Genomic DNA, 23,968 nt, shown 5'->3' with positions numbered 1-23,968 from the left:
GTAAGAGGTTTATTATGAGGGACTCGCTCACATGATTATGGAGCTGAGAGGTCCCATGATCTGCTGTCTGCAAGCTGGAGAACCAGGCAAGCCAGTGGCATGGTTTGTGGTTTCAGTGCAAGTCCAAAGACCTGAGAAGCAGGTGCATAGATCCACGAAGGCAGGTGAAAAATGCATGTCTGAGCTTGAGCATAGAGAGCAGCTTCCCCTTCCTCTGCCTTTTTGTTCATTTCAGACTCTCCACAGATTGGATGATGACCACCCACATTGGTGAGGGTGGTCTTCTTTACTTACCCAACTAACTCAAATGCTAACCTCTTCCAGAGATATCCTTACTGACCCATTCAGAAGTAGTATTTTACCTGCTATCTGGGCATCCTTTAGCCCAGTCACATGAAATGAACCATCACAAAGGTCTTCAGAAAGAGGTGTCTTTAAAAAATTCACTCCAAGTGACATAGATAACAGAGGTCCTGTCAGAGGGGAGCACAGCACATGAACAATCGGGGTTGAGAGCTGAGAGAGGATGTGTCTGATTTGGAGGCGTTAGGGAAACCTTTGTCAGGGAGGCATTTTTTGAGATGGTCTTGAAAGGTGGCCACTAAACATGGTGGACGGGATGAGGAGGAATTATGGCTACTGAATATTGTGTGGACAAAGTCATGTGGCCTGGCTTCTTGTCACCACTCGGTCCTGGATTTGGTGTTCAGTTTGGAGAACAGTGGTGTTTCCTGAGGTGAAGATTAATGCACCGCTTTGCGAATCAAGTCAATAACTGTTGAGCATGCTGTGCCCAATGGCATGGCTCTAGATAAACACAAATGACTGAAGCCAAGACCTGATCTCTGCTTCTGTTGAGACTAAATGTGTGACTGAAATTTTTAGGGAACGGTTGGGGATGATGTATCGCTAAGGGCTATAACATGAGGTGTGGATTAAAATGAACTAAGAAGAGGAAAGATTATCAGGAAAGGCCAAATGGGAGAAATGGAGCTTGATACTCAGCTTTACCCTCCCCCAAAAGGTATTGGGCTTAGATTGAAGATAATGGGGAGGGAAGACATTTTGAGCGAGAGGAACAGAATACACTAAGATATGGGGGTAGGACTAGATGCACTACATACTGGGAGGGGAATCAGGAGAGAGGATCAAATACTGCAGAGCTAGGAAGGAAACAAAGAAATATATAGTACCATGCCCGCTTTTTTCAGAGAAGGTTAACTGAGATGCAGAGAGGCCAACTGGGAACTGGTGCAGCTTAATTCAAAGGCTTTGGACTGTATTTTGGTTCAGATACTCGCTCTAGCACTTAAACCAGACAGGATCAATTTTGTTTTCAAGTGACAGAAAGCCTAAAACGCAAAAGTGGCTTCAGTAGGGTAGGCATTGAATTGTCTCTCTTGTAAAAGAAGTCCAAAGGTAGACCAGGGCTTGTATGCTGTTGCATGGTGTCAGGGACCCGGGCTTCTCTGCCTTGTGGCTTTGCCACCCCTCGCCAGTGGCTTCCACCTCACAGTCCAGCATCGCTGCTAGTGCTCCTGCCTCGTGTCTGCATTGCAGCCAGCAGGAAGGAGGAAGGAGCAAAGAAGCGTCCATCCCTTCCATATATGATACCTCCTATACGTTATGAATATCACGCCTTCTCCCTTGCTTTTGGCCAGAACATAGCCACATAGTCATGCTTAGCTATACGGAGGGCTGGGAAATGTAAACTTAATTACAGAAGGCTATGTGCACAGCTAAAAATGGGGGTTTCCGATTACTAAAGTGGAAGAGGAAAGAGGATAACGAAGAACAACCAGAAGTATCCGACACCCTGTGTAGCCTTTGGCACCATCATAAAATCCTCCATGCCTCTGTTCTTTCTCTGTAAAATGGGATAATCCACACTTAGTTTTTGGGGTAAAAATTCAGGTGGCGTATGGAAAGTATTTCGTCCAACATTTAACACCTATTTGGTGCTAGATATGTTTTTGTCCGTATTTTTTTAGAGGCAGTCATCATTACTCACATATCCCGGGAGGTAAAACAAGATCCTCAGTCTGCCAAGTTGAAGGCCAGGGTCTTTGTGTGCTGCGGTGTCGAGGAACAGCTCCTTAATTGTTTTCTGGCTTGTTGGTTTCATTGATTGATATGAGCAGTAGAATGTTTTTCCAATAATAATTTATAAGAGAGTGCAGCGTATTAGTGATTCAAGTGGAGGTGGTATTATGGAGGCTTCCCCCTCACCCCCAACCTTTCTCCTCTGCCTTTGAGTTCCTTCATCAGATCCCCAGGGACCCATGGAGCACAAGTGGACACCCACTGGACAGACAGATAAAGCAGGGCTCATTGTCAGAGAGAGAGAAAATATGACCGAACTGAGGCCTTTCATTCCCTCAGTAAGTAGGTGATGAGCATCTGCTTTATGCCAGGAATGGTTCCTGGTTCTGGAATGGGGTGCAGGTGAGAACACGAGAAAAATGCCCTGTCCTTATGGAGTCTGTATTCTTGCGGGGGAGTATCCAGAAATTCTTGGATACAATTGCACTTTGAATTGATTTGCATCATCTCATTCTGCATACTGTGTGTGTGGCAGGGGGTGCTGGATACTTGCGTTCGGGGAAGGGCCTGTGCACGGGCTGGGAGCTGGTGAAGGCACCATGCATGTGGCCTAAAGAGGGGAGAGGGTTGATGCCCATCAGGGAATGGTTCATGGAAGATGGGGGGTTGCTCAGGCACGCATCAGAGTTGGGGGGATTCCAAACCACGCAAGAATGCTGCAGAGAGAGAAAAAAAAAATGTTTTCAAAGAATGGGAGTGTCCTGAGGAGTGAAAAGAGGCTCCAGAGAACAGTGACTGTTTTCAGAAACATGTAAATTACATGACAGAAAAAGAAGGGTGACACCCAAAAGCAGTTCGAGGAGGCATTTCAGGCAGATTGTGATTTGGGGGAAAAAAATACAAAACCTGAGGGGGAATGTGGGAAATGGTGAAGCGGATGGGAAATTAACCAAAAATTGAGAAGCACTAAATGGGTTATAGTGGCATTTGTGAGACAGTAAAAGAATTAGTCTGAAGGGAAATGGTGAATAATAAATATGTCTCGAGAACATTTCAAATAATCAGATTTGGAAGTTAAAGGAGACTTATGACCATAAAGATGAAAGAGAGAAAATAGAAATTAGAGGGAATGAGACATTTTAGGTGAGAGTTCAAGGAATTTTGGCAGCCCGTATATGGTTGGCTTTTGATGGGAGGACAGAGGGACCCCTGGTCACAGCCATGAGAAGTATGGCCTTAAAAAGACCAGGCTGCATCTGGGGTGGGGTGTTAGAAAATATGACAGGGTGGGAAAATAGTAAAAAAAAAAAAAAAAAATGCATAGGAAATGTCTGTAAATCTTAGCTATTTATTAGTGACAGCCATAAACCAGGCATAGTGCTGGGCATTTTAAGGGCACCGTCCCTAATGCTACCCCTAAACCCAGGAGTTGGGTAATAGTGAGCTGCAACCACATGAGACTGTCTTGACTAATTCATATGGTTGAACCTCATCCGATTTTTACAAGGAAAGAAATGGAGGCTCAGAGAATTTTAAATACACTGCCCAACATGAAACAGTTGGGAGTGCAGAGCCAGGCTTTTGATCCCTCTTCTGTTTTCCAACAACGTAGAAATAGCAATTCATTGTTGTATTCATCAGCACTCTGTTTGGCACTAGAAATATGATACTAAAGGCAGAAGAGGTCCCTGCCTTCATGATGCATACCGTCTACTGGTTAAAAAAAAAAACCAAACCCAAAACCAATGACAATCTAGAAGAGCTGTCCAAAAGCAATAGAAGGCTAGCCTTGTGTAATCTTAAACTTTCTGGCAGCACATTAAACGAGTAAAAAGAAGCAGATGATATTAATCTTAATAATATGTCTTATTTCAGCCAAGATGTCTAAAATAGTTCAACATGAAATCAATATAAAATGATTCAGGAGATCTTCTTACATGATTTTTTTCTACGGAAGCTCCAGATCCAGTGTGTATTATGCCCTTATGGCACCTCTCCATTCAGACTCAGGTCTTAGTGTTGTGTATGTCATGGACAATAAAAAAAAAAACAACAACAACCAAAAATCCAGCTACTTGGCTTTGCCATCAATGGTTGATAACAATACAGAAGTGGACCTTCTGCAAACCCCAGGAGCCCCCACCTGGCCACATTTTGCCAGCATGCTTTCCTGTATTTATTGCCCCTGATGGAAATACTGAAGATGTAATTTGAAGCTTAGCAGCTGCTAGAATTTCTGATATTTCATCTGGTCACTAAAAGTTTATAATCCATTTTTGAGAGATAAACAAAACAGTGATAAAATTTTACTGTTTAATACAAGTACCCAGCAGGTGTTAATGGGGACCAAGCAATGGGGTGTGTAATGGGATTTCCCTAGGTAAAGAATTTTGTTCGGGAGCTAGTTTAAGAAGTCTCAGAAGAAAGTCTGAGAAAATATGAATTGTCTTGCCTAGAAATTGAATGGGGGAATTGAAGATAATAGGTACTTGCATCCTGCCAACTTCATAATGAAATTACTGTTCAGCAAAAAATTCTGTAAGAGGGTCTCCCCCCATACATACCCAACGGACTGAAGACTGTTAATAAAAAAACAAAAGGAAAAACAATAAAACAATATTAATGTTGAGTTTACAGACTCATCGGTCCAGAATATTGAATCTTAAAGGAACACAGAAAACTAGGGAGCATAACATCCATATAGTCGTTTCCATGTAGTCCAAAGAGGCGTGATTGCATCTAAATCATCACCCTGCTCATTCCATCTGATTTCACCACAAGATGGGAGAAAAGGGAATGAGTAGAGGAAGTAGAAATGGGGGATTAAAGAAGAGGGAGGTTTGAGTAAATTCACCTGGCAAATCAAAAGAAAATCTGGGTGCCCAATAGTACATGCTAGCTCCTTGATTCAAATGATGACTGTGATATTTGGGTCGCACCACATGTAACCCTGTGAATGGCTCTCGCCAGGGCCACATATCTAGGTCAAAACCAAAGCATTTGCTCTCTGGTCTGCCTTTTCCAAAAAGATAACAAACTGGATATTTCCGAACCTCTTGATAATTGACTGGAATTTTCAGTTCATCCACCTTCAGGTAATTGGGTGGATCCATCCTGAGCTCTGTCCATCCCAAAGTGTTGGACAAATCAAAACCTGGCCTGATAGCTAATTTGATTCAACAACATCAACCATAATAATAAATTAATAACTTCTGAGTTTGGGGCAGCAAATACAGAGATTTGATAACTGATTTCCTACTAGCTCTGGTAAAGGCCACTCGCTGGTGGTCTTTGTCTGCAGTGTTTATCGGCGATTCCATGAACAGTCTTCCATCCTGTTCTATACCATTGGCTTGGTGGTTTCCTCCCTGCAGTGCATTGCCACCCCTCGCTCCTGGCCATACACCCCTCCAGCCCTTGTTCTTCCTTCCACTTTGTTTCCTGATGCCTGCTCTACCTCTGCAATAGAATTGGCCACTCTATTCCTCTTGCTCTTTGCCAGCCTACTTAATACATATCTCTAATTTTACACTTGCTGTTCTTGACTGCAGTTATGTATTGCAGAAATATGTTTGTTTACTTTATCATTTTTCCTACCACAGTTCTTAGCACAGGTCATGACACGTAGTAGGTACGCAAATATGTCTATTGGATGGATAGATGGATGAATGTATTGATGGATGGATGGATGGACAGAAGGATGGACAGATGGATGTAGACATGGATGGATGGTACTTCTGGTGATGATCTTTTAACATACTCAACCACCAAACATGAACTCCAGCCCTACAGTGTGCCAGACAATATAATAGGGCTAAAAATAACCATGGGGAACAAAACCAAAAGTCAACTGGAAAAATATAAACAACCTAGTTTAGACCCCCCTAATTATAATGGAAGATTTTTAGCCATAAACAAAAATAAAGTTGTCCTCCAATGCAGAGAAGCATTTTTATTTCTGCTTCTCTTGCCAGCAAATCTATGCATCACTCCTTTATTTAAAACCTTTCATGGATCTCCCCTGCCTTCTGAACAAAATCCAAACACTTTAGGGTGGCATTCAAGGTCCTTTAGGATCTGGCTTCACGGATCCTCTCCAGAGAAATCCCACTGCCCCTTAGCTTATTAAGCTATTCCCTGTTTTCCCCCAGCATGTGTTACGCTGCCGACCTTTGCTGACTCTTCTTTTCTCAAGGTGATGCCTTTGCTCAGAATTCTTTTCTCCTTCTCCTTTTTTTTTTTTTTTTTTTAAATAGACTTCATGCTCAGCACTGAGCCCAATGCAGGGCTTGAACTCATGACCCTGAGACCAAGACCTGAGATGAGATCAAGAGTCGGATGCTTAACCGAAGGAACCACCGAGGCTCCCCTCTCCCACCTCTTCTTAACTCTTTCACTCTTCAAAATTCTCCAGGAAGCCCCACCCCCAATCCCTTAGGTTCAGTGAGGGGCCCTCCTCTGCACTCTCACTTCTCCCACTTACTGAGCCTCCCTGCATGAGCGGCGTTCTCTGTGCTGGCATGTTTATGTGCCTATGTTGCTGGGTGGTGAACATGTGGGTAGGAGGGCGGACAGACACTGTGGTTTTTATTTCCGTATCTATAGGACTCCCCATAGGGCCTGATACATAATAGACATGCAGCAAATTGTTGTTGAATCAACAAAATATCCCACTAGGAAATGATCACAGATGCCTCACGTGCACCAAATAGAAGAGTGATTACTCTTTGCTCCTTCTGGAATTGCAGTGGTTTATTTATTCTGTTTTTTAGCAGACAGTATTTGCAGAAAATTTGGAGAACGCAAAGACACACAAAAGAAAATAAAAGGTAACCTGTAATCCTTTTATGCGTAGACAAACCCTATTTTTATCCTCTTCTGCTTGTTTAACATGAAAGAGTGAGCATTTTCTCCTCTCCATTAACTTGTCATCAAAAACATGATTTTTAAAAACCCAAATAGTTCATTGAGTGGATACACAATATTTGTTCTTTGCCTTTTCCCCAATTACTTTATCATGTCCTGGGAGACCTGATTCTCCTTCCACATGACACAGCCTGCACTGTGGCGGCCCAGGGGCAGATATGTGACCAGTTAGGACAGTCTCTTGTTTTTGAATTTTTTATACTCTGTTTCTCCCCCTTAATATTTTACTTCTTCAGCTGCTTCTGGTGTTAAAGGAGTATAAAGTAAGAAAATGCCACGGTCTTGAGATACCCTGTCTCTCTGGGGGTCTCTGAATATTCAACCTACTGTATTACATTAATTGAGTATCTGTTAAGTGGTATGTTCCCTTGGAAGTCTCCAACAGTATCACCTTTTCCTCAAGTTACAAGGGGATGTGGACTCCTGGGGATTTTCCCATCCAAATCCTGGGAGGGGAGCTCTGCCTTGCCTCCCTCCACGTCCACATCCAGCCTGCCTACAGGCAAGGTGGTTTTGAATAGTGGTGGAGGTAAGATGATCATAAGGCAGAAAGGCGTCCTGTGCAATGAAAGTGCTAGGACAATGGTTGAATACACGGATGTTATATAAGGCAGATGCTGAGGCCAGTGTTGTCCTTGTTGCTTCTCTCTCCCCAACCTTCACATCAACTGAATACCTGCTAAATATTCTCCACTTGGTCCTATTTGTGGTGACTCATACTCCTCCTTCTCCTCCTCTGTTGGGGCCACAACAGAGCCAAAGCCAAGATCATCTCTGACATGGAGAATAAGCACACTGTAACCTAACCCCCTGTATCCACTCTGGTCCCCTCCAGCCCATTCTCTACATAGCCTTCAAGTCATATTCTACAAGAAAAATCTGACTGTATCATCTCCATGATTAAAACCTTCAGTGTGTGTTAGCCATTTGTGTGTCTTCTCTAGAGAAGTGTCCATGTCTTCTGCCCATTTTTTGTGACTGGATCATTTGTTTTTTGGGGTGTTGAATTTGAGAAGTTCTTTATATATCTTGGATACCAGCCCTTTATCTGCAATGTCATTTGCAAATATCTTCTCCCATTCCATGGGTTGCCTCTTAGTTTTGTTGACTGTTTCCTTTGCTGTGAAGAAGCTTTTTATCTTGATGAAGTCCCAAAAGTTCATTTTTGCTTTTGTTTCCCTTGCCTTTGGAGACGTGTCTTGAAAGAAGTTGCTGTGGCCGATGTTGAAAAGGTTACTGCCTATGTTCTCCTCTAGGATTTTGATGGATTCCTATCTCACATTGAGGTCTTTGATCCATTTTGAGTTTATCTTTGTGTATGGTGTAAGAGAATGTTCAATATCACTAGCCATCAGAAAAATACAAATCAAAAACTCAATGAGATACCACCTTACACCAGTTAGAATGGCAAAAATTAACAAAACAGGAAACAACAAATGTTGGTGAGGATGTGGAGAAAGGGGAACACTCTTACACTGTTGGTGGGAATACAAGCTGCTACATTTACTCTGGAAAACAGTATGGAGGTTCCTCAAGACATTAAAAATAGAGCTACCCTATGACTCAGCAATTGCACTACTAGATATTTATCCCAAAGATACAGATGCAGTGAAAAGAAGGGGCACATTCACCCCAATGTTCATACCAGCAATATCTACAACAGCCAAACTGTGGAAGGAGCCAAGATGCCCTTCAACAGATAAATGGATAAAGAAGATGTGGTTCATATATATAATGGAATATTACTCAGCCATCAGAAAGGATGAATACTCACCATTTGCACTGACCTGGATGGAACTGGAAGGGATTATGCTAAGTGAAATAAGTCAAGCAGAGAAAGACAATTATTGTATGGTTTTATTCATATGTGGAACATAAGGAATAGCGTGGAGGACCATAGGGGAAGGAGGGAAAACTGAAGGGGAAGAAATCAGAGAGGGAAATGAACCATGAGAGACTATGGACTCTGGGAAACAAACTGAGGGTTTCAGAGGGGAGGGGGTGGTGGAGTGGGGGTAGCTGGGTAATGGGTATTAAGGAGGGAATGTGTTGTAATGAGCACTGGGTGTTATATGCAACTAATGAATCATTGAACGCTACATCAAAAATTGATGTGTACTATACAGTGGCTAACTGAACAACAACAATAAACCTTCAGTGTGTTCCTACTGTTTTAAAAGAAAGACAGAACCCTTTAACATGGCCTGAGAAGCTTTGCATTATCTTCCCTATTTACCTTCTCAACCACACCACATCCCACATACTTCTGTCTCTCTCTGCTTTGGTCTCACTGGTTTGCAGTTCGTGTGTACTGCCACAGAGCCTTTGCACATGCTGCCCTTTTTGCCTAGAATTTGCTTATGTCTTTTTTTTTTTTAACCTAGTTAATGCTGACTCATCCTTCCAGTGAAGCCTGGAAGTCTTCCTTATAGATGTCTTGCCTGACCACTGTTTCACTTCTACATAGCACACCCACCTCACTACTATAACACTTGTCATAGATCTGTAATTAATTAATGCCTATCCTCTCCTTTAGACTATAAGCTTTATGAGGAGAGGGATCATATTTGTTTCCTTATTTATCCTCAGCCAAGTAGCTGAGTCCTGGCATGTAGCAAGCATTTAATAAGTATTAGTGGAATGAGTAATGAATAGATACAATACCATTTCTTTGAAGTTGCATCCCATATGGTTAATGAGGCAGCAGCTTCCTTTAGGGAAGCTTGTTAAAACATAATAGAATATGCTTTAAGATCCTCCTGTAATGTCATATGAACAGAGGTGTGTGGGTGTGGCAGGACAGAAAGGTTCCATCCCATGTGCTAATGACAATCAATTACTAACATCTATATAGGATGGGGGATTCTGAGAGTGAGTACAGGCTCATGGGAACGAGTGCCTGGCCAATTAGCAGTGCCTACATGGGTACTAATACTCCCACAGACAGAGGCCACTTTTCATGGATGATCATGGCCATGTAAGTCTCCACGTTCCGAGTATTACACGGTGGTGCCTTCCACTCAACTGACCTCTTTCCTTCTTCCCTAAAAACTTGTCTTTCTCTCTTCTTCTCTCTAGATTTATGGTCAATGTGACATGGGATGGCAAAGACTTGTCCTTCACTGAGGAAGGCTATCAGGTGCATCCCAGACTGGTGGTGATTGTGCTGAACAAGGACCGAGAATGGGAAAAGGTGAGCATCCTTCTGCATGTTGGTAATGCAGGGTGGGGATGAATGCATGGGCAATGGAAGGGCTGGACTTAATTCTTTTTCCAACACATTTCCTTCTGAGCTGCTCCAGATTCCATCCCACGACCAGGAGCAGATCTTTCTTGGAACGAGGTGAACCAAATATCATAAGGTGTAGCTGGAATGCTTTTTCTGGGTGAACTGTGGTAACTGTGTGCTGTTCCTTGTGTCAGCTTCTCCAATCTCATTAGGAAGGGTCCTTGAAGGACTTAGGATAAGTAATTTAAAGACTAAAGGTTGGTTCACATTGTTGCAATAGCAAATGTTTACTGTATAGCAGTGCTCACACCAGTTTGCCTACACCCCATATTAAGTACCATATTTACACATTTTGCCATATAGATAAACCCCTGTATTTTCATTGACATAGTCTTTTACTTTAAGTCAACTAATTTCCCAAACTTAAGTGTATCACTTGTGCAAATCACAGGTTAGAGAGGGAGATTATATTTCTTGTAAAGCACATTTTCTAGTACATATATATTAACTATTGAAAATATAAAACATAACTCTGCAGGAAAAAAAATCATCACATGTCCCACCTGAGCCGGGTCCTGAGTCAGACAGGGGAGACGTCATGGGGGATTTACAGATGACCCCACACGAACAATGACAATATCTACCCCATTTGCCCTCTCTCCCACCAAATCCCAAATTAGTCGCCACACGATCACATAAAGAGTAGAACAAAAAATATGGAAAGGAAGCCTGGGTCGTTATCTTGTCTTCCTTGACAAGCAAGGCATGGCTTCTAAACCGCCTCAAGCAGCTTGAGATTTCTGTTTACTTTGCACTTCAGCTGGAGGCTTGAGAGATCCTATGGGTAGGAAGATGCAGGATGTGGAGTGGGAGATGTACATAATTCACTAGGATCAGAAGAAAGTACTGTGCAAACAGAAGCACTGACTTTGGGGGATCCGTGATGGATGCCTAAAAGGAAAGATGAAGAGAAAGCTTTGGAAGATTTTGCCTGCTACACCCAACAGCTACAAAAGAAACTTTCCTTCAAGTGTACTTAGAAAAGGACCCAAGTAGACTGTGTTCTGGAGCATAAAACAAGTCTTGATATATTTCAAAGGATGGAAATCATGCAGAATGCATTCTTTGACCACACAGTGTTAAAATAAATGAATCACAGACCTGTACCTCTGAAAGAAATAATACATTATATGTTTAAAAAAAAAAAGAAGAAGAAGAAGAAGATAGTAGGAAGGGAAAAATGAAGGGGGGGAAACTGGAGGGGGAGATGAACCATGAGAGACTATGGACTCTGAGAAACAAACTGGAGGTTCTAGAGGGGAGGGTGGTGGGGGGATGGGTTAGCCTGGTGATGGGTATTAAAGAGGGCACGTATTGAATGGAGCACTGGGTGTTATATGCTTTAATGAATCATGGAACACTACATCAAAAACTAATGATGTAATGAATGATGACTAACATAACATAATAAAATAAAATTTTTAAATCAGAAAATTAAAAAAAAAAGTAATAAAAATAGATCCAGAGAATCCCCAGATGTTTGGAAATAAGATAACATCTCTGAATAGCCCATGGGTCAAAGAAGAAATCAAAAGATATTAGCAAATATTCTGAATGAAAACACAACATATCAAATTTGAAGAATAAAGTGGAAGATGTGCTAAGGGGGAAGTTTATAGCTTTAAATGCTTATAATTAAAAAAATCAAGGCAAGTGTAAAGTCAGTGATTTAAGCTTCTACATTAAGAAGCTAGAAAAAGAAGAGCAAAGTAAACCCAAATGAAATAGAAGGAAGAAAATCACAAATATAAGAGTAAAAATCAAAGTAGAACACAAAATATAGAGAAAATCAACAAAGCCAAAAGGTAGTTCTTTGAAAAGGTTAATGAAATTTATAATTTCTAGCAAGAGTGATCACACAAAACAGAGAAAACACAAATACTAATAAAAAATACTAAAAATGCGGGGCGCCTGGGTGGCTCAGTCATAAAGCATCTGCCTTCAGCTAAGGTCATGATCCCAGGGTCCTGGGATCAAGCACCACATCGGGCTCCCTGCTCCACAGGAAGCCTGCTACTCCCTCTCCCACGTCCCCTGCTTGTGTTCCCTCTCTCGCTGTGTCTCTGTCTGTCAAATAAATAAATAAAATCTTTAAAAAAATACTAAAAGTGCAAGAGGAGATATCACCAAGACATTACAGATCCTGCAGACATCAAAATGATAAAAAAATATTACGAATAATGTATGCCAACAAATTCCACAATGTAGATAAAATGGGTATATTTTTTGAAAAAAAAAAAAAAAACTCACAAATTTCCAAAACTGACCTAAAAAAGAAATAATCTGAAGTCTCTAAGTTTCTAAGCTCTAAACTTGCTACAAAATTGAATTTATGACTAAAATCTTCCCCATTTCAAAAACAAAAAAAACTCCTGACCTAGATAGCTTGGCTGTGAATTCCATCAGACATTTTAAAAAGAAATAACACCAATCTACACAGTGTTTCAATATATTAGTAATCATAATCCAGCAATATATTAAAAAAATAATACACCATGGATAAATGTTGTTTATCCTATGAACTCAAGATTGGTTTAACATTCAAAAAATAAATCAGTGTAACTTACCATATTAATATAATAAAGGAGAAAATTGTATGGTCATCTCAATAGATGCAGAAAAAGCATTTGACAAAATCTAATATATCCATTCATGATAAAGGAAGGGAGATTTCTCAATCTGATAAAGGTTATCTATGAAAACCCTATAACTGACATCTCATATAGTGATGAAATGATGAAAGTAAATCCACAAACATGCATTCAATTGCTTTTTGATGAGTAATTATGACAATGGGGGAAAGGAACGCCTTTTTTTAAAAAAAGATGCATTTACTTTAGACCTAGAGCTTGGGCACGAGTGGGGGGAGGGACAGAGGAAGAGGGAGAGGCAGAGAATCTCAAGCAGACTCCACACTGAGCGTGGAATCTTACACGGGGCTCGATCTCACAACCCTGAGATCATGACCTGAACCAAAACCAAGAGTCGGACACAACAGACTAAGCCACCCAGACACCACGAAAAGAAAGTCCTTTTAATAAATGGTGCTAGATCCACCAGATATCCACATGGAAGAAAAATACCTTGACCCATAGGTCATATTATACATAAAAATTACTTAAATTTCAGACCTAAATGTAAAAGCTAAAACTGTAAAGTATTTAGAAGAAAATTTAGGAGGATATTGCTGTGATCCAAGAAAGCAGAATGCAAAAGGCGTTTGGTGTACAGTAAAAATAATAAACTGGGGACACCTGGGTGGCTCAGTGAGATAAGTGTCTGCCTTTGGCTCAGATCTTTTTCTCAAGATCCTGGGATTGAGCCCCGCATTGGGCTCTCTGCTCAGAGGGGAGTGTGCTTCTCCCTCTCCCTCGGTACTCTCTCTCTCTCTCACACACACACACACATGCATTCTCTCTCTCTCAAATAAATAAAAATCTTTAAAATATATAAATAGACTGGACTCCATCAAACATCAAAATTTAAAAATTTTTAAATTTTTCTTATGTACAGACACTGTTAGAAAATGAAAAAGGCAAGCCCCAGATTGGGAAAAAATATTAACTCTCTGTATATCCCATAGGGCTCATATCCAGAATATATAAAGAACCCCAATAAATGAATAATAAAAAATAAAACAACACAAAAGTGGGAAATTAAGTTAGACACTTGGCAAAAGATGTTACTGAAATGGCCAATAAGTTAGTGAAAACATGCTTATGACCATCAGAGACATGCAAACTAAAACCATAATGATATATCACTTCACACCCACTGAATGGCTAAAATGAAAAAGAGTAACAATACCAAGTGTTGGTAAGGATATGGAGCAACTGAATCTCTTATATATGGCCAGTGGGAATGTAAAATTAAAACCACCATGGAAAAGTGTTTGGCAGTTTCTTATAAAGTGAAAAATATACACAAACCTTCCAACCCAGCAATTATACTCCTGGGTATTTACTGTAAAGAAATATAAACTTATACCCCAAAAGTAATATTTGTATAAGAATGTTCATTGCAACTTTATTCATCAGAGCAAAACATCAGCACGAATGCCAGTGTCCATCAGCAAGGAGTGGATAAATAAATTATGGTATATTCATAAAGTGGAATGCTACTCATTAATAAGGAATGAACTGGTAATACCTAGAACATGGATGAATTTCCAAAACAGGCAGTCAATAGGAAAGTGCACAGGGAGCTTTCTAGAGTTATGGCAATGTTTCATATCTTGAACATTTGTCAAAATGTGTCAAACTGTCACCCAAGATCTGTTTATTTTAGTGCATTTCATCGAACTTTAATTCAAAACAATTTTTGAAACCCTTCAAACTGAGATACCCAGCACAGTTAACTACCAGTATTTACTGAGTTTTCATATTTAACTCCCGGACCTGAATACTAGTTATATCAACAATAACCATTGTTTATTGAACACTCTATTTCTCCTCTAGGTGGTATACCCAAGCACTGAATCACACTTCATTCATTCATCCAACAAATATTCAGTGCCAACTACGTGCTAGGCACTATTCTTGATACTTGGAATCTATCAGTGAACAAGAGAGACAAAAAAAGTTTTGTACTCATGGAACTTAGATTCTAGTCTGCCTGTGCCGGAGGGTGGGGTGGGAGTCTGTGTTTTTTGTGATGCTTGAGGAAAGCATTGGATTCTAGTTAACTGACATCTGGTATACCCTGTGGCCCACATCTCCATCACTGATCTGGGCTTCTTTGTACATCTGGGACGCTGAACATGTTGGGTTTTTGTTTTTGTTTTTACCTGTAATGTTTTCCTGTACCCACACCTTCTTTTATCCATCCTTCAAGTTCTGGGTTTTCTTTCCTCTTACAAATGCAAAGCCAACATGCAAATTACTTTTTTCCTATTCTTCATAGGCGATAGGGAACATGGGCCTTTTCTGCCTTCTGTCATTTTGTTTTGGTGTTATTTTTCAACCATTTGAAGTTACACAACCTGAGGATCACTGTGGAGCTGTGAAATCATTCTCCTTGGTTGGATTTCACCCGTCCTGGGTCACACTTGGCTCACACCTGTGAATTTTCAGTGCTGCCTTTGGATCTAGCTCATTTGCCAGGGAGCCTGTTTACGGGGGGGCCACTGCCACACAGGTGACAGCATTTAGTAAAAGAAGGCTGCCCTTGATATCCTCTGTTTCCAGATACAGAACATGCCCTTTTAATATTTTGTGTGTCCTCCTTCAAATTCTTATTGAAATACAACAATTTCTCAAAAAGGCTGAGCTCAGGGAATTACCGCCGAATTGAGCTTAGAATGTACAAATGCTTCCTGTAATTCTGCTATTCTCTTGGCACTCAGGGGATCCAGTTCTTCAGAAATAACTCCTTGTGCTTCTGTCTTGAAGAAAGAGGAAGCCAGTGGAGCAAGTAAATACCAGTCATGTTATCCTTCAGCCTGCCTGCCGGCAGCATACAGGATATAGCGGGTCATCAGAGGGGGCGGCCTGCGGAAGGAGGGAGCTGTTATTCTGGGGTTCAGAGGCGACTTCTCTCTCTCTCTGAGGTCACCCAGTGGTGTCACGGGAAGCAGCAGCTTGTAAGGAGGGAGTCTTGGAAATTGTGACAAGCCCTAGGAGGGGGCTCTGCTTTCTGCCGGGCTCTTGTTTGTGGCTGGCGTGGATTATTCCAGTGCCATGACCAATGCTTGCTTGTGTCCAGCAGACGTAGAACTCAGCGCTAAGCAGGCTTCCTCTTACAAATCAGGACTCCCGTGCTCTTTGCCCTTCCTTTTCTCCAGTGGGTTTTGCTCTGCCTTGGAGCTTGGTGGGTCTTGGAGCAAGACCTCCCAGAGATGTTTGAAAACAGCAATTGGCAGCCCAGGCCAGTACAACCAGTAGTCCCTGGGCACCAACTCTATGGCCACCATTATTTCAAGCACCAGGGCTTATCCAAGGATGAGTAGGAAACCATCCTGCTCCTCAAGTGACTCATCACCGAGCCTTTGCTGGGGTGAGAAGGGTGAACTTGATTCAGCCAGCTGGGGAATCTCCAAGATGATAGGGCTTGGGTTTGAGTATAGACTGGATTTCTCCAACTTGAATAAATTTCTCATTAACTACCTGAAAAAAATGCTTTGGGAATAATTCTCTTTACCATTTTTGGGTTACACTAGCTTTAAAATGAAAATATATATGTGTATATGCACGTACACATATACACATACACACAGACTAGCTTTAAAATGGAGATAGAAAGAGAGACAGAAAGGGAGAGAGAGAGTCAAAGAAAGATTTTGAAAGCAGTTTTTGAATTTTTTTACCTCAAGCATAAATAGGGCAAAACCCATACCTATTAAAGTAAAATAATCCTCTTGTTTTCTAGAAAAGCAGTAATTAAGGATGATAGCGATGCCCCAGAAGACATGAGAGACCCATCATGTCTTCCCAAACCAAGAGTCTTGCTCCCATGCTCTGATGCATCTGCCTCCCCTTTCTCCTCCCCGGTCTGTTTGCATTCTCACTGGGGACCTTGGTGCCAGCCGCCTTCCTCACAGGATGACTCCCAGATCCCTCACACCAGCCCAGACCTCCTGATCTCCACGCTTGCTTGCAGAACACCCCCACGCAGAGAGCCCACAGACCTCCAACTTCCTCTTGTCAAAAGCCAAAATCATTGTCTCCCCCTCCCAAAGATGGTCATTCTCCTGTGTCCCAGCACAGACATCTTCATTCTTATCCTCCCAGTGAAGGATATTTGGTTGTCATTGGCTCATGCTCTGCTTCCTGATATTCCTGTTCCTTTGAGCGTTTTTCCAATTTCTCCAAAGACACCCTTCCTGGATAATCTCAAATGGGTTGGGTCCTTTCCACCTCATTCAACAGACCTGTATACTAACTCCTAGGAGTGTTAACACTTTGCATCGTCATTGTTTGCTTGCATATTTATCTTCATTTAGACCACAAGCCCCATTTGGGAAAACGTCAGTTCCATTCATGTTTCTTTAGCTCTGCCACGGGACTTTGTTTCTAGTGCCCAGAATGGTCTCTGTACAATCTGTTGGGCATGATGACTTCAGACTTCAGGCACCATTCTTTAAGAGCTACTCTGCATCAAGAGCTATGGTAGGAATTTTACGTGCATGATCTCATGTAGTTGTTTCAACAACTCATCTCAAGGAGGCATTCTGATTCCTGCCTCACAAACAGAAATTCAGGTTAGTGACCAGTTTCAGATCCCCCCAGCTAGTAGGTGAAGGAAGCAGGATGTGGGTGGAGGTCTGCCTGACCCCAAAGGCTGCATTCCTAATCACTACATCTAACAGAAAGCCTGGCAGTGGGACAGGGATATTTGAGAGGAGAAATTAAGAGGGCTCCTCCCACCCTTAGAATGGCATCCACCTTCTTTTTCTCATGGGGGGCAGCAGATTCCCCCCAAAGCCACCTCACTGGAACTTGGGGGATAAATATTTATCATACTTCACAGGCCATGTCTTTTCTGGTCTATAGCAGTTTCATCTTCCTGGATCATACCCTGTCCCTTGTTTCTTGTGCATAATGAAGGAGATGCCACTTAAGGAAGGAATTCTTGGTGCAGATATGATACAGGAGGTCTTTGAGAAGGCTTGGACTGACATCTGGAATGTATAGTTCTGATGTGGCATGTCAGCATGTGATCAGATCTAGGAAGTCCTTTACTGAGAGTGGTGTATGCATGGAGTACAACTGTGACATGACGTGATTTCTCTTTTTTTTTTTTTTAAAGATTTTTATTTATTTATTTGATAGAGAGAGACACAGCGAGAGAGGGAACACAAGCAGGGGGAGTGGGAGAGGGAGAAGCAGGCCTCCTGTCGAGAAGGGAGCCCGACGTGGGGCTTGATCCCAGGACCCTGGGATCATGACCTGAGCTGAAGGCAGACGCTTAACGACTGAGCCACCCAGGTGCCCCCATGACGTGATTTCTAATGATAGATTGCTGTAACTCCCTCCCTTCTGGATCATTGTATTTTAACTACCCCTCCATCACTACCCCCCCACTTTTAGCCTAGACTGACTCAGTGAGTCTCAAGAACTCATGAGAATGTGTAGAAGATTTCTAGTGTGTGTTTGCTTGTGTGTGTGAGTTTGTGTGTGATATCAATAATCTGCAAAGAGGTTCATCCTGCAAAAGGATTGAAGTATTTATGCAAGCATTGTAATTGGCTTCTGCACACACGTATTCCAATGATTATGTGAAGGAAGTCTTGGAGGAAAATAATTGAGAGACCACTAGTAAATGACGAACCAATAAAATAATTGTGTGCATTGCTGAAAGCAAAGAGACTTGTTTACACCTTGTGCAAGTGGACAGAAGGACATTCTGGCTTCTCCCATGTGCTCGCTTTGCTTGGAAGATAATGGCGGCCCATTGAGGAAGCCATGAGCTCTGGCTGTGACTATCACTGAGTGAAGTCTGTTTTCAGGTTTTCACTTATTCTCTTGCCACTCGATCTCTGGTGCTCAATTGCCAAGACTCAGTATTTGTAGAATGGATATAAAAATGGATGAAAAGATTGGTTTTCATGGACTTCTCCACATGAGGAACATCTTTCAGCATTGGTCATTCAAGTGTAGTTCTTGGGGCTCCCTGTATCAGAGTCACCAGGGGAAAGGTGTAAAGGTCTTATCCCTACTTCAAACCTATGGAATGATCATTTCAGATTCTGCTTTTTTTCATAAGCTGTCCTCATGATTCTCATGCCCCTTAAAGGCCTAGAACCATGGCTTTAGGGCATAGATTTACTCTTTGTGACCCTGAAAACCTGGATTTGTCAATGTCATCCTGGTTATTGGGACTTTTTGCGTTAAGGCTCTTTGTGCCTCTTTCTTCCTTTGGAATACAAGGCTTAGTGGCAAAGCTTAAGAGAAATGGTATGGGAGAAAAGGAAATAAGGAAATTGCAGTTTTGTTGCACCCTGAGAAAATCTCTGGTGAGTGAGACAGTACCAATGCCAGTAAAATCTTGTTTATGCATATAGATCAGTTCCTGTCACCTGGTGTATCCTCCGTAAACATTGTTATTAAATGATTTCTTTTTCTGGTGAATCTGCCCCCCTCCCCCGTAAACAGAGATCAGTTGGATTTGGATTATAACCCTTATGCATTTCACACATGTATTTCACCAAACAAAATGTCCAGCATACCTACTGTGTGCAGGTCATTGTGGAGGGTTGCAGTAACACATGGACTGGTTTTGAAGATACATAGAATCTAGTAGGACACTAGGAGACGCTCATAACCACAAGACAGTGTGATATGTGCCACAAAAGATGTTCTGATAGAACTCTACAGTATTTAGAGAAGATAGACATGATGTATAGGCAGAAGGGTTGAGGGCATCTGTACAGAGCACCTTCTCATTTGGACAAGTGTCAGAGCATATGTGTGATCTGGACTTCTGAATATATGTGGGAAGGCCATTCCATGCAGAAGGAACATTGTAAGTGAAAGCCCAGAAACAAGGATTTCAATGTGTTTGAACCATAGCTTGTGTGGTAGGCAGAATTCTAAGAATGACTCCCAATGCCCCTTACCCCCTGTAAGCCTCCCCCTGAAGGGTATGTGGATATGATGAGCTATGCATCCCGTGATTGTCACATTAGGGAGTAGAAGGGGTTGTCAGCTGACTTTGAGTTAATCAGGCTGGGCCTCATGTCCTCACAGGAGCCTTTTAAAAGTAGAGACTTTTGGGGCACCTGGGTGGCTCAGTCATTAAGCGTCTGCCTTCGGCTCAGGTCGTCATCCCAGGGTCCTGGGATTGAGCTCCACATCGGGCTCCCTGCTCCACAGGAAGCCTGCTTCTCCCTCTCCCACTCCCCCTGCTTGTGTTCCCTCTCTTGCTGTGTCTCTCTCTCTGTCAAATAAATAAATAAAATCTTGAAAAATAAATAAAGTAGAGACTTTTCTGCAACTAATAGCAGAAGAAGAGGCCAGACAGATTCAAGCACGGGAAGGATTTGACTGCTAAGCTTGAGAATTGAGGGACCATGGGACAAGGCACATGGAGGGCCACTGGGAATGAGTTTCGTCCCTGGCCAACAGCCACCAAGGAAGCAAAAACTTCAGTGCTACAGCCCTCAAGGAGCTGGACTCGGCCAACGACCTGAAGGAGTTTGGAAGTGGATTCTTCCCAGATCCTCCAGCCATGAGCCCAAGCTGGCTGACACCTTGATTTCAGCCTTGTGAGACCCTGAGCCAAGAACCCAGCCGAGGCCCACTGGACTGTGGGCCTGTGAAGCCGTGAGGTGTTGTCAGAGGGTTGTTGTTCCAGGCGGCAAAGTTGGAGGCTGTTTGTTACAGTACAACAGGAAATGAATATGGATCATTGTAAGGGAATGATGAGAAGGAAGGGCTGTGCTGAGAAGTGAATTCGAGTCTACAGGACTTTATTTAGTAATCATTGGGGCGCCATTGAAGGAGAAGAAAACAGAAAAATAATAAATAGTAATAGCTACCATTTGTTTAGCATTAATGAGTCACCATGCAGGTGCTGAGCATTCAAATATATAAACTCGTCTGGTCCTCACATGGACACTGGAATACAGATGCTGTTACCCTCTTTTATAAACTAGGGAATGAGTTCCAGACAAATTCAAAAAGTGTGCAGGATCGCAGAGCTGGCATATCAACCCTGCAGCCTGCTCTTATAGATGCAGACTCTGATGCTTCTTTAAAAAGGAAATGATGATTGGCGAGGATCTTTGGGAAAATTTCTCAGGGGTGCTTTAAGTAGCTCGGGTTCAAGGGGACTGTAAGGTATGAATAGGGACGGTGGCAATGGAATCTGAGAGGAATGTCAGAAAGGAATTGAAGCACATGGCATTCACCGGATGATCTGCTGAGAGCTTCATGACAAAGCAGAATCAGTCAGATTTGTTTGTTTGTTTGTTTTAATTTTCAGGCATGGATCTGTGCTTAGGCATTTCTGGATTGAGTATTTCCAGAAGAAATAGGTCATGCCCATAAATGACATTGTTTGTCTTTCTTTCTCCCTACTCCCCAACCCCAACCCCAACCCCTGCTTCGCTTTCTCTCTCTTTCTTTCCTTTTTCCTCCCCAACCCACATCTAAAGTCAAGGGCCCATTTGTAAAATGGGTTTGGTGACATCACTACCTTAGCAGAGTCTGTGTAAAATTTAACTTGTTTCCTTATGTAATGATCATTAAGTTTTTCAAATGACACAAGCCCTAGAGAGGGAAAGTTAAGCCATCGCAGAAGATTTAAAATGATCATCTGACTTCCCTAGAGTCATGCGTTGTGGCTATTTTAAATACCCACACAGTACACTGTGTTAGGTCACAGTGGGGAAAATATAGTAGGTCTCTAGAAAATTAACACTTTGGACTGAAGTAAGTGGTACCACCTCCTTGTGCGTGTGTGCGTGTGTGTGTGTTTCTGTCTTGCATTGGTTCTCTCTCTCTCGGTCTCCCTCTTTTTTTTTTTTTTTGCATTCGTAACAACAAACCAACTCCCAAAAGAATAGCAGTTAAACCAGTGTTCTCCTGGAAGGCAAAATTCTGCTAAAAGTTTTCTCAATTTCAGAAGTTAAAAAAAAAAAGCAATTCACAGACAAGATATCTCCGTGAGATCATGCATTGATGGGAATGTTAATAATAAGGATGTTTGGTAATGATGATGGTGGTGATATTGGTTGATGTGAGGGTGATGATGGTAGCAGGTACCAAAGTTGAGCTCCTATTCCATGATGCAGGTGAATGTTTTTAGGGCATTCTCTCATTTAAATATCACACCATTCTCTGCGTTTTGTCATATCTAAAAGGGAGCTGATAGGAGTACCTGCCTCATAGGTTGTGGGGAAAATTTAAAAATATGTGTATCTAGTGCTCCGAACACCAACTGGCATCCAGTAGATGGTCAGTAAATGCCAGCTTCAATTATAATTGGAGTTCCATGTCATAGGAGAGAAATTGGAAGCTACATAGGATAAATGACTTGCCCAAGGAGATAGTGGTGGAGGCAGAATTGGAACCCCAACAGTATCTCTCTCTCAGGAGAGCCAGAGTCAGCCATGATGTCATCTGGAGTATGCATGTCTACAGAACTCATAAACCCAACTTGATAAGGAAGCTATCTGAGGGTGCTGGGGGCATGATTAAGCTGACAGATGGTATAAATGTAAGACAAAAGCTGTACCCTTGATAGTGTGCCATTGCCATCAATTATGAAAATGAGTGAATAGATTATTTAAATGATCTCAAATAAGTGAATTATTCAGAGAGCGTCTCAGTCAGAAGTATTTCTAGAAACTCCTGAAGAGACTGATGAAAACCATTTTTATTTTCTGACAGGGTCATCGGCTCATCTTTGCATAGATGAATGCAAAGCCCTGGGCTCCTCTGACGGAAGGGGGAAGAGAGGGAGAGAGGGAGAGGAAGAGAGGGAGAGGGAGAATGAGAAGAGTGGGGCTTCAGCCCGACACCGTGGAACATAGAATGAGACTCCCATGCATCACAGAGGAGAGAGATTTTTTTCTGTGTCCTCCGGGATGCCAGATTCTTTCAGAGCACCGCAGTGGTCTCTGAGTAGATAGGGATTAATGAGACAGGATCCAGCTTTAACCAGAGATGGTAATGCTCTGTCTGATTGGTATATTGGTGTTCCAAGTGAGCTCTCATTTGGGGAAAAGATAGAATATTTCTAAAACAAATTTGAAATGAGTAGACGAAAGATCGACTTTACTGGTCCTCTGAATATAACACAAACCTTACAATATTGGCTTTCATATTTACAATTTAATTTTAGCTACATGATAATCCTGTGAAGTAGGTGGTACTCTCTGATGGAATACTTGGAGATATTCAGTGCCATTTTTATCAATAGCTGATCAAAGATTCAAATTTAGATCTTACACCTTTCCATGTCTGGTGCTCATTCTACCATTTTGTACAGTTTCTAGGATGAATGATGACAATTTTTACAAAGAGCCAAGAGATTCTTGTGGTTGATATCTGCCTTGGAAGTTGAGTGGAGGGGAGAAATGATGATACCTAGTCCTTTATGTAGATTCAAATCTTGCTCTTTGGGGTAAAGTAACTACTAACTATGAGTATCTGATACAATTGAACTATTTGTCCATCCATGTATTCACCCATCCGGTCATCCAGTGTTCAGTCATGTAATAAACCATCTGTCTGTCCATCCATCCATCGACCCATCTAACAAACCATCTTTCATCCATCCATGTGAGTCATCCACTCTTGAACCCACCCACTTACCCCTACTGATCTGTTTGCCAGGTATTTACCCATTACCTACCTGTGCCAAGCCTGTGGTAGGTATGGGTGAGGCAGAAGCTCACAGTCTAGTGGCAGAGACAGAGAAATGAACTTCTTTTATTTTTTAGAGAGAGAGAGCAGAGTGAGGTGGGGAGTGGCAGAGGGAGAAGGAGAGAATCATAAGTAGGCTCCATGCCCAGAGCGAAACCTGACACAGGGCTTGATCTCATCCTGAGATCATGACCTGAGCTGAAATCAAGAGTCAGACGTTGAACTGAATGAGCCACCCAGGTGCCCCACAGTGAACTTTCTATTACAACATCGTCATAGTAAGATGAGTGCTAATAGTAGAGACAAGCCTCAGGCATGGCAGGATATCTCCCCAGCCTGACTGTTAGGAAAGCAACAAACAAAGGCTTCCTGAACGAACTCACACGTGTCCTGAGTCCTA

The 23,968-nt window shown here is 42.0% G+C and overlaps 1 protein-coding gene across 1 annotated transcript in view; it reads left to right on the top strand.

Annotated features, from left to right (window-relative positions):
• The window catches only part of GRIN2A (glutamate ionotropic receptor NMDA type subunit 2A), a 167,264-nt gene that overhangs the window by 36,842 nt on the left and 106,454 nt on the right, over positions 1–23,968 (top strand). Inside the window, exon 4 of the mRNA XM_064590311.1 lies at positions 10,048–10,162. Coding sequence (XP_064446381.1) covers positions 10,048–10,162 — 115 coding nt within the window. The remainder of the gene's footprint in view (positions 1–10,047; positions 10,163–23,968) is intronic.

Source organism: Mirounga angustirostris, unplaced genomic scaffold (genome assembly GCF_029215605.1).
Source record: "Mirounga angustirostris isolate CCGP_5_RB_7025 unplaced genomic scaffold, mMirAng1.0.hap1 SCAF_5, whole genome shotgun sequence".
Classification (NCBI taxonomy): Eukaryota; Metazoa; Chordata; class Mammalia; order Carnivora; family Phocidae; genus Mirounga; species Mirounga angustirostris.
The sequence above is the reverse complement of the archived record's forward strand: the minus strand, read 5'-3'. Positions and strand labels throughout refer to the sequence as shown.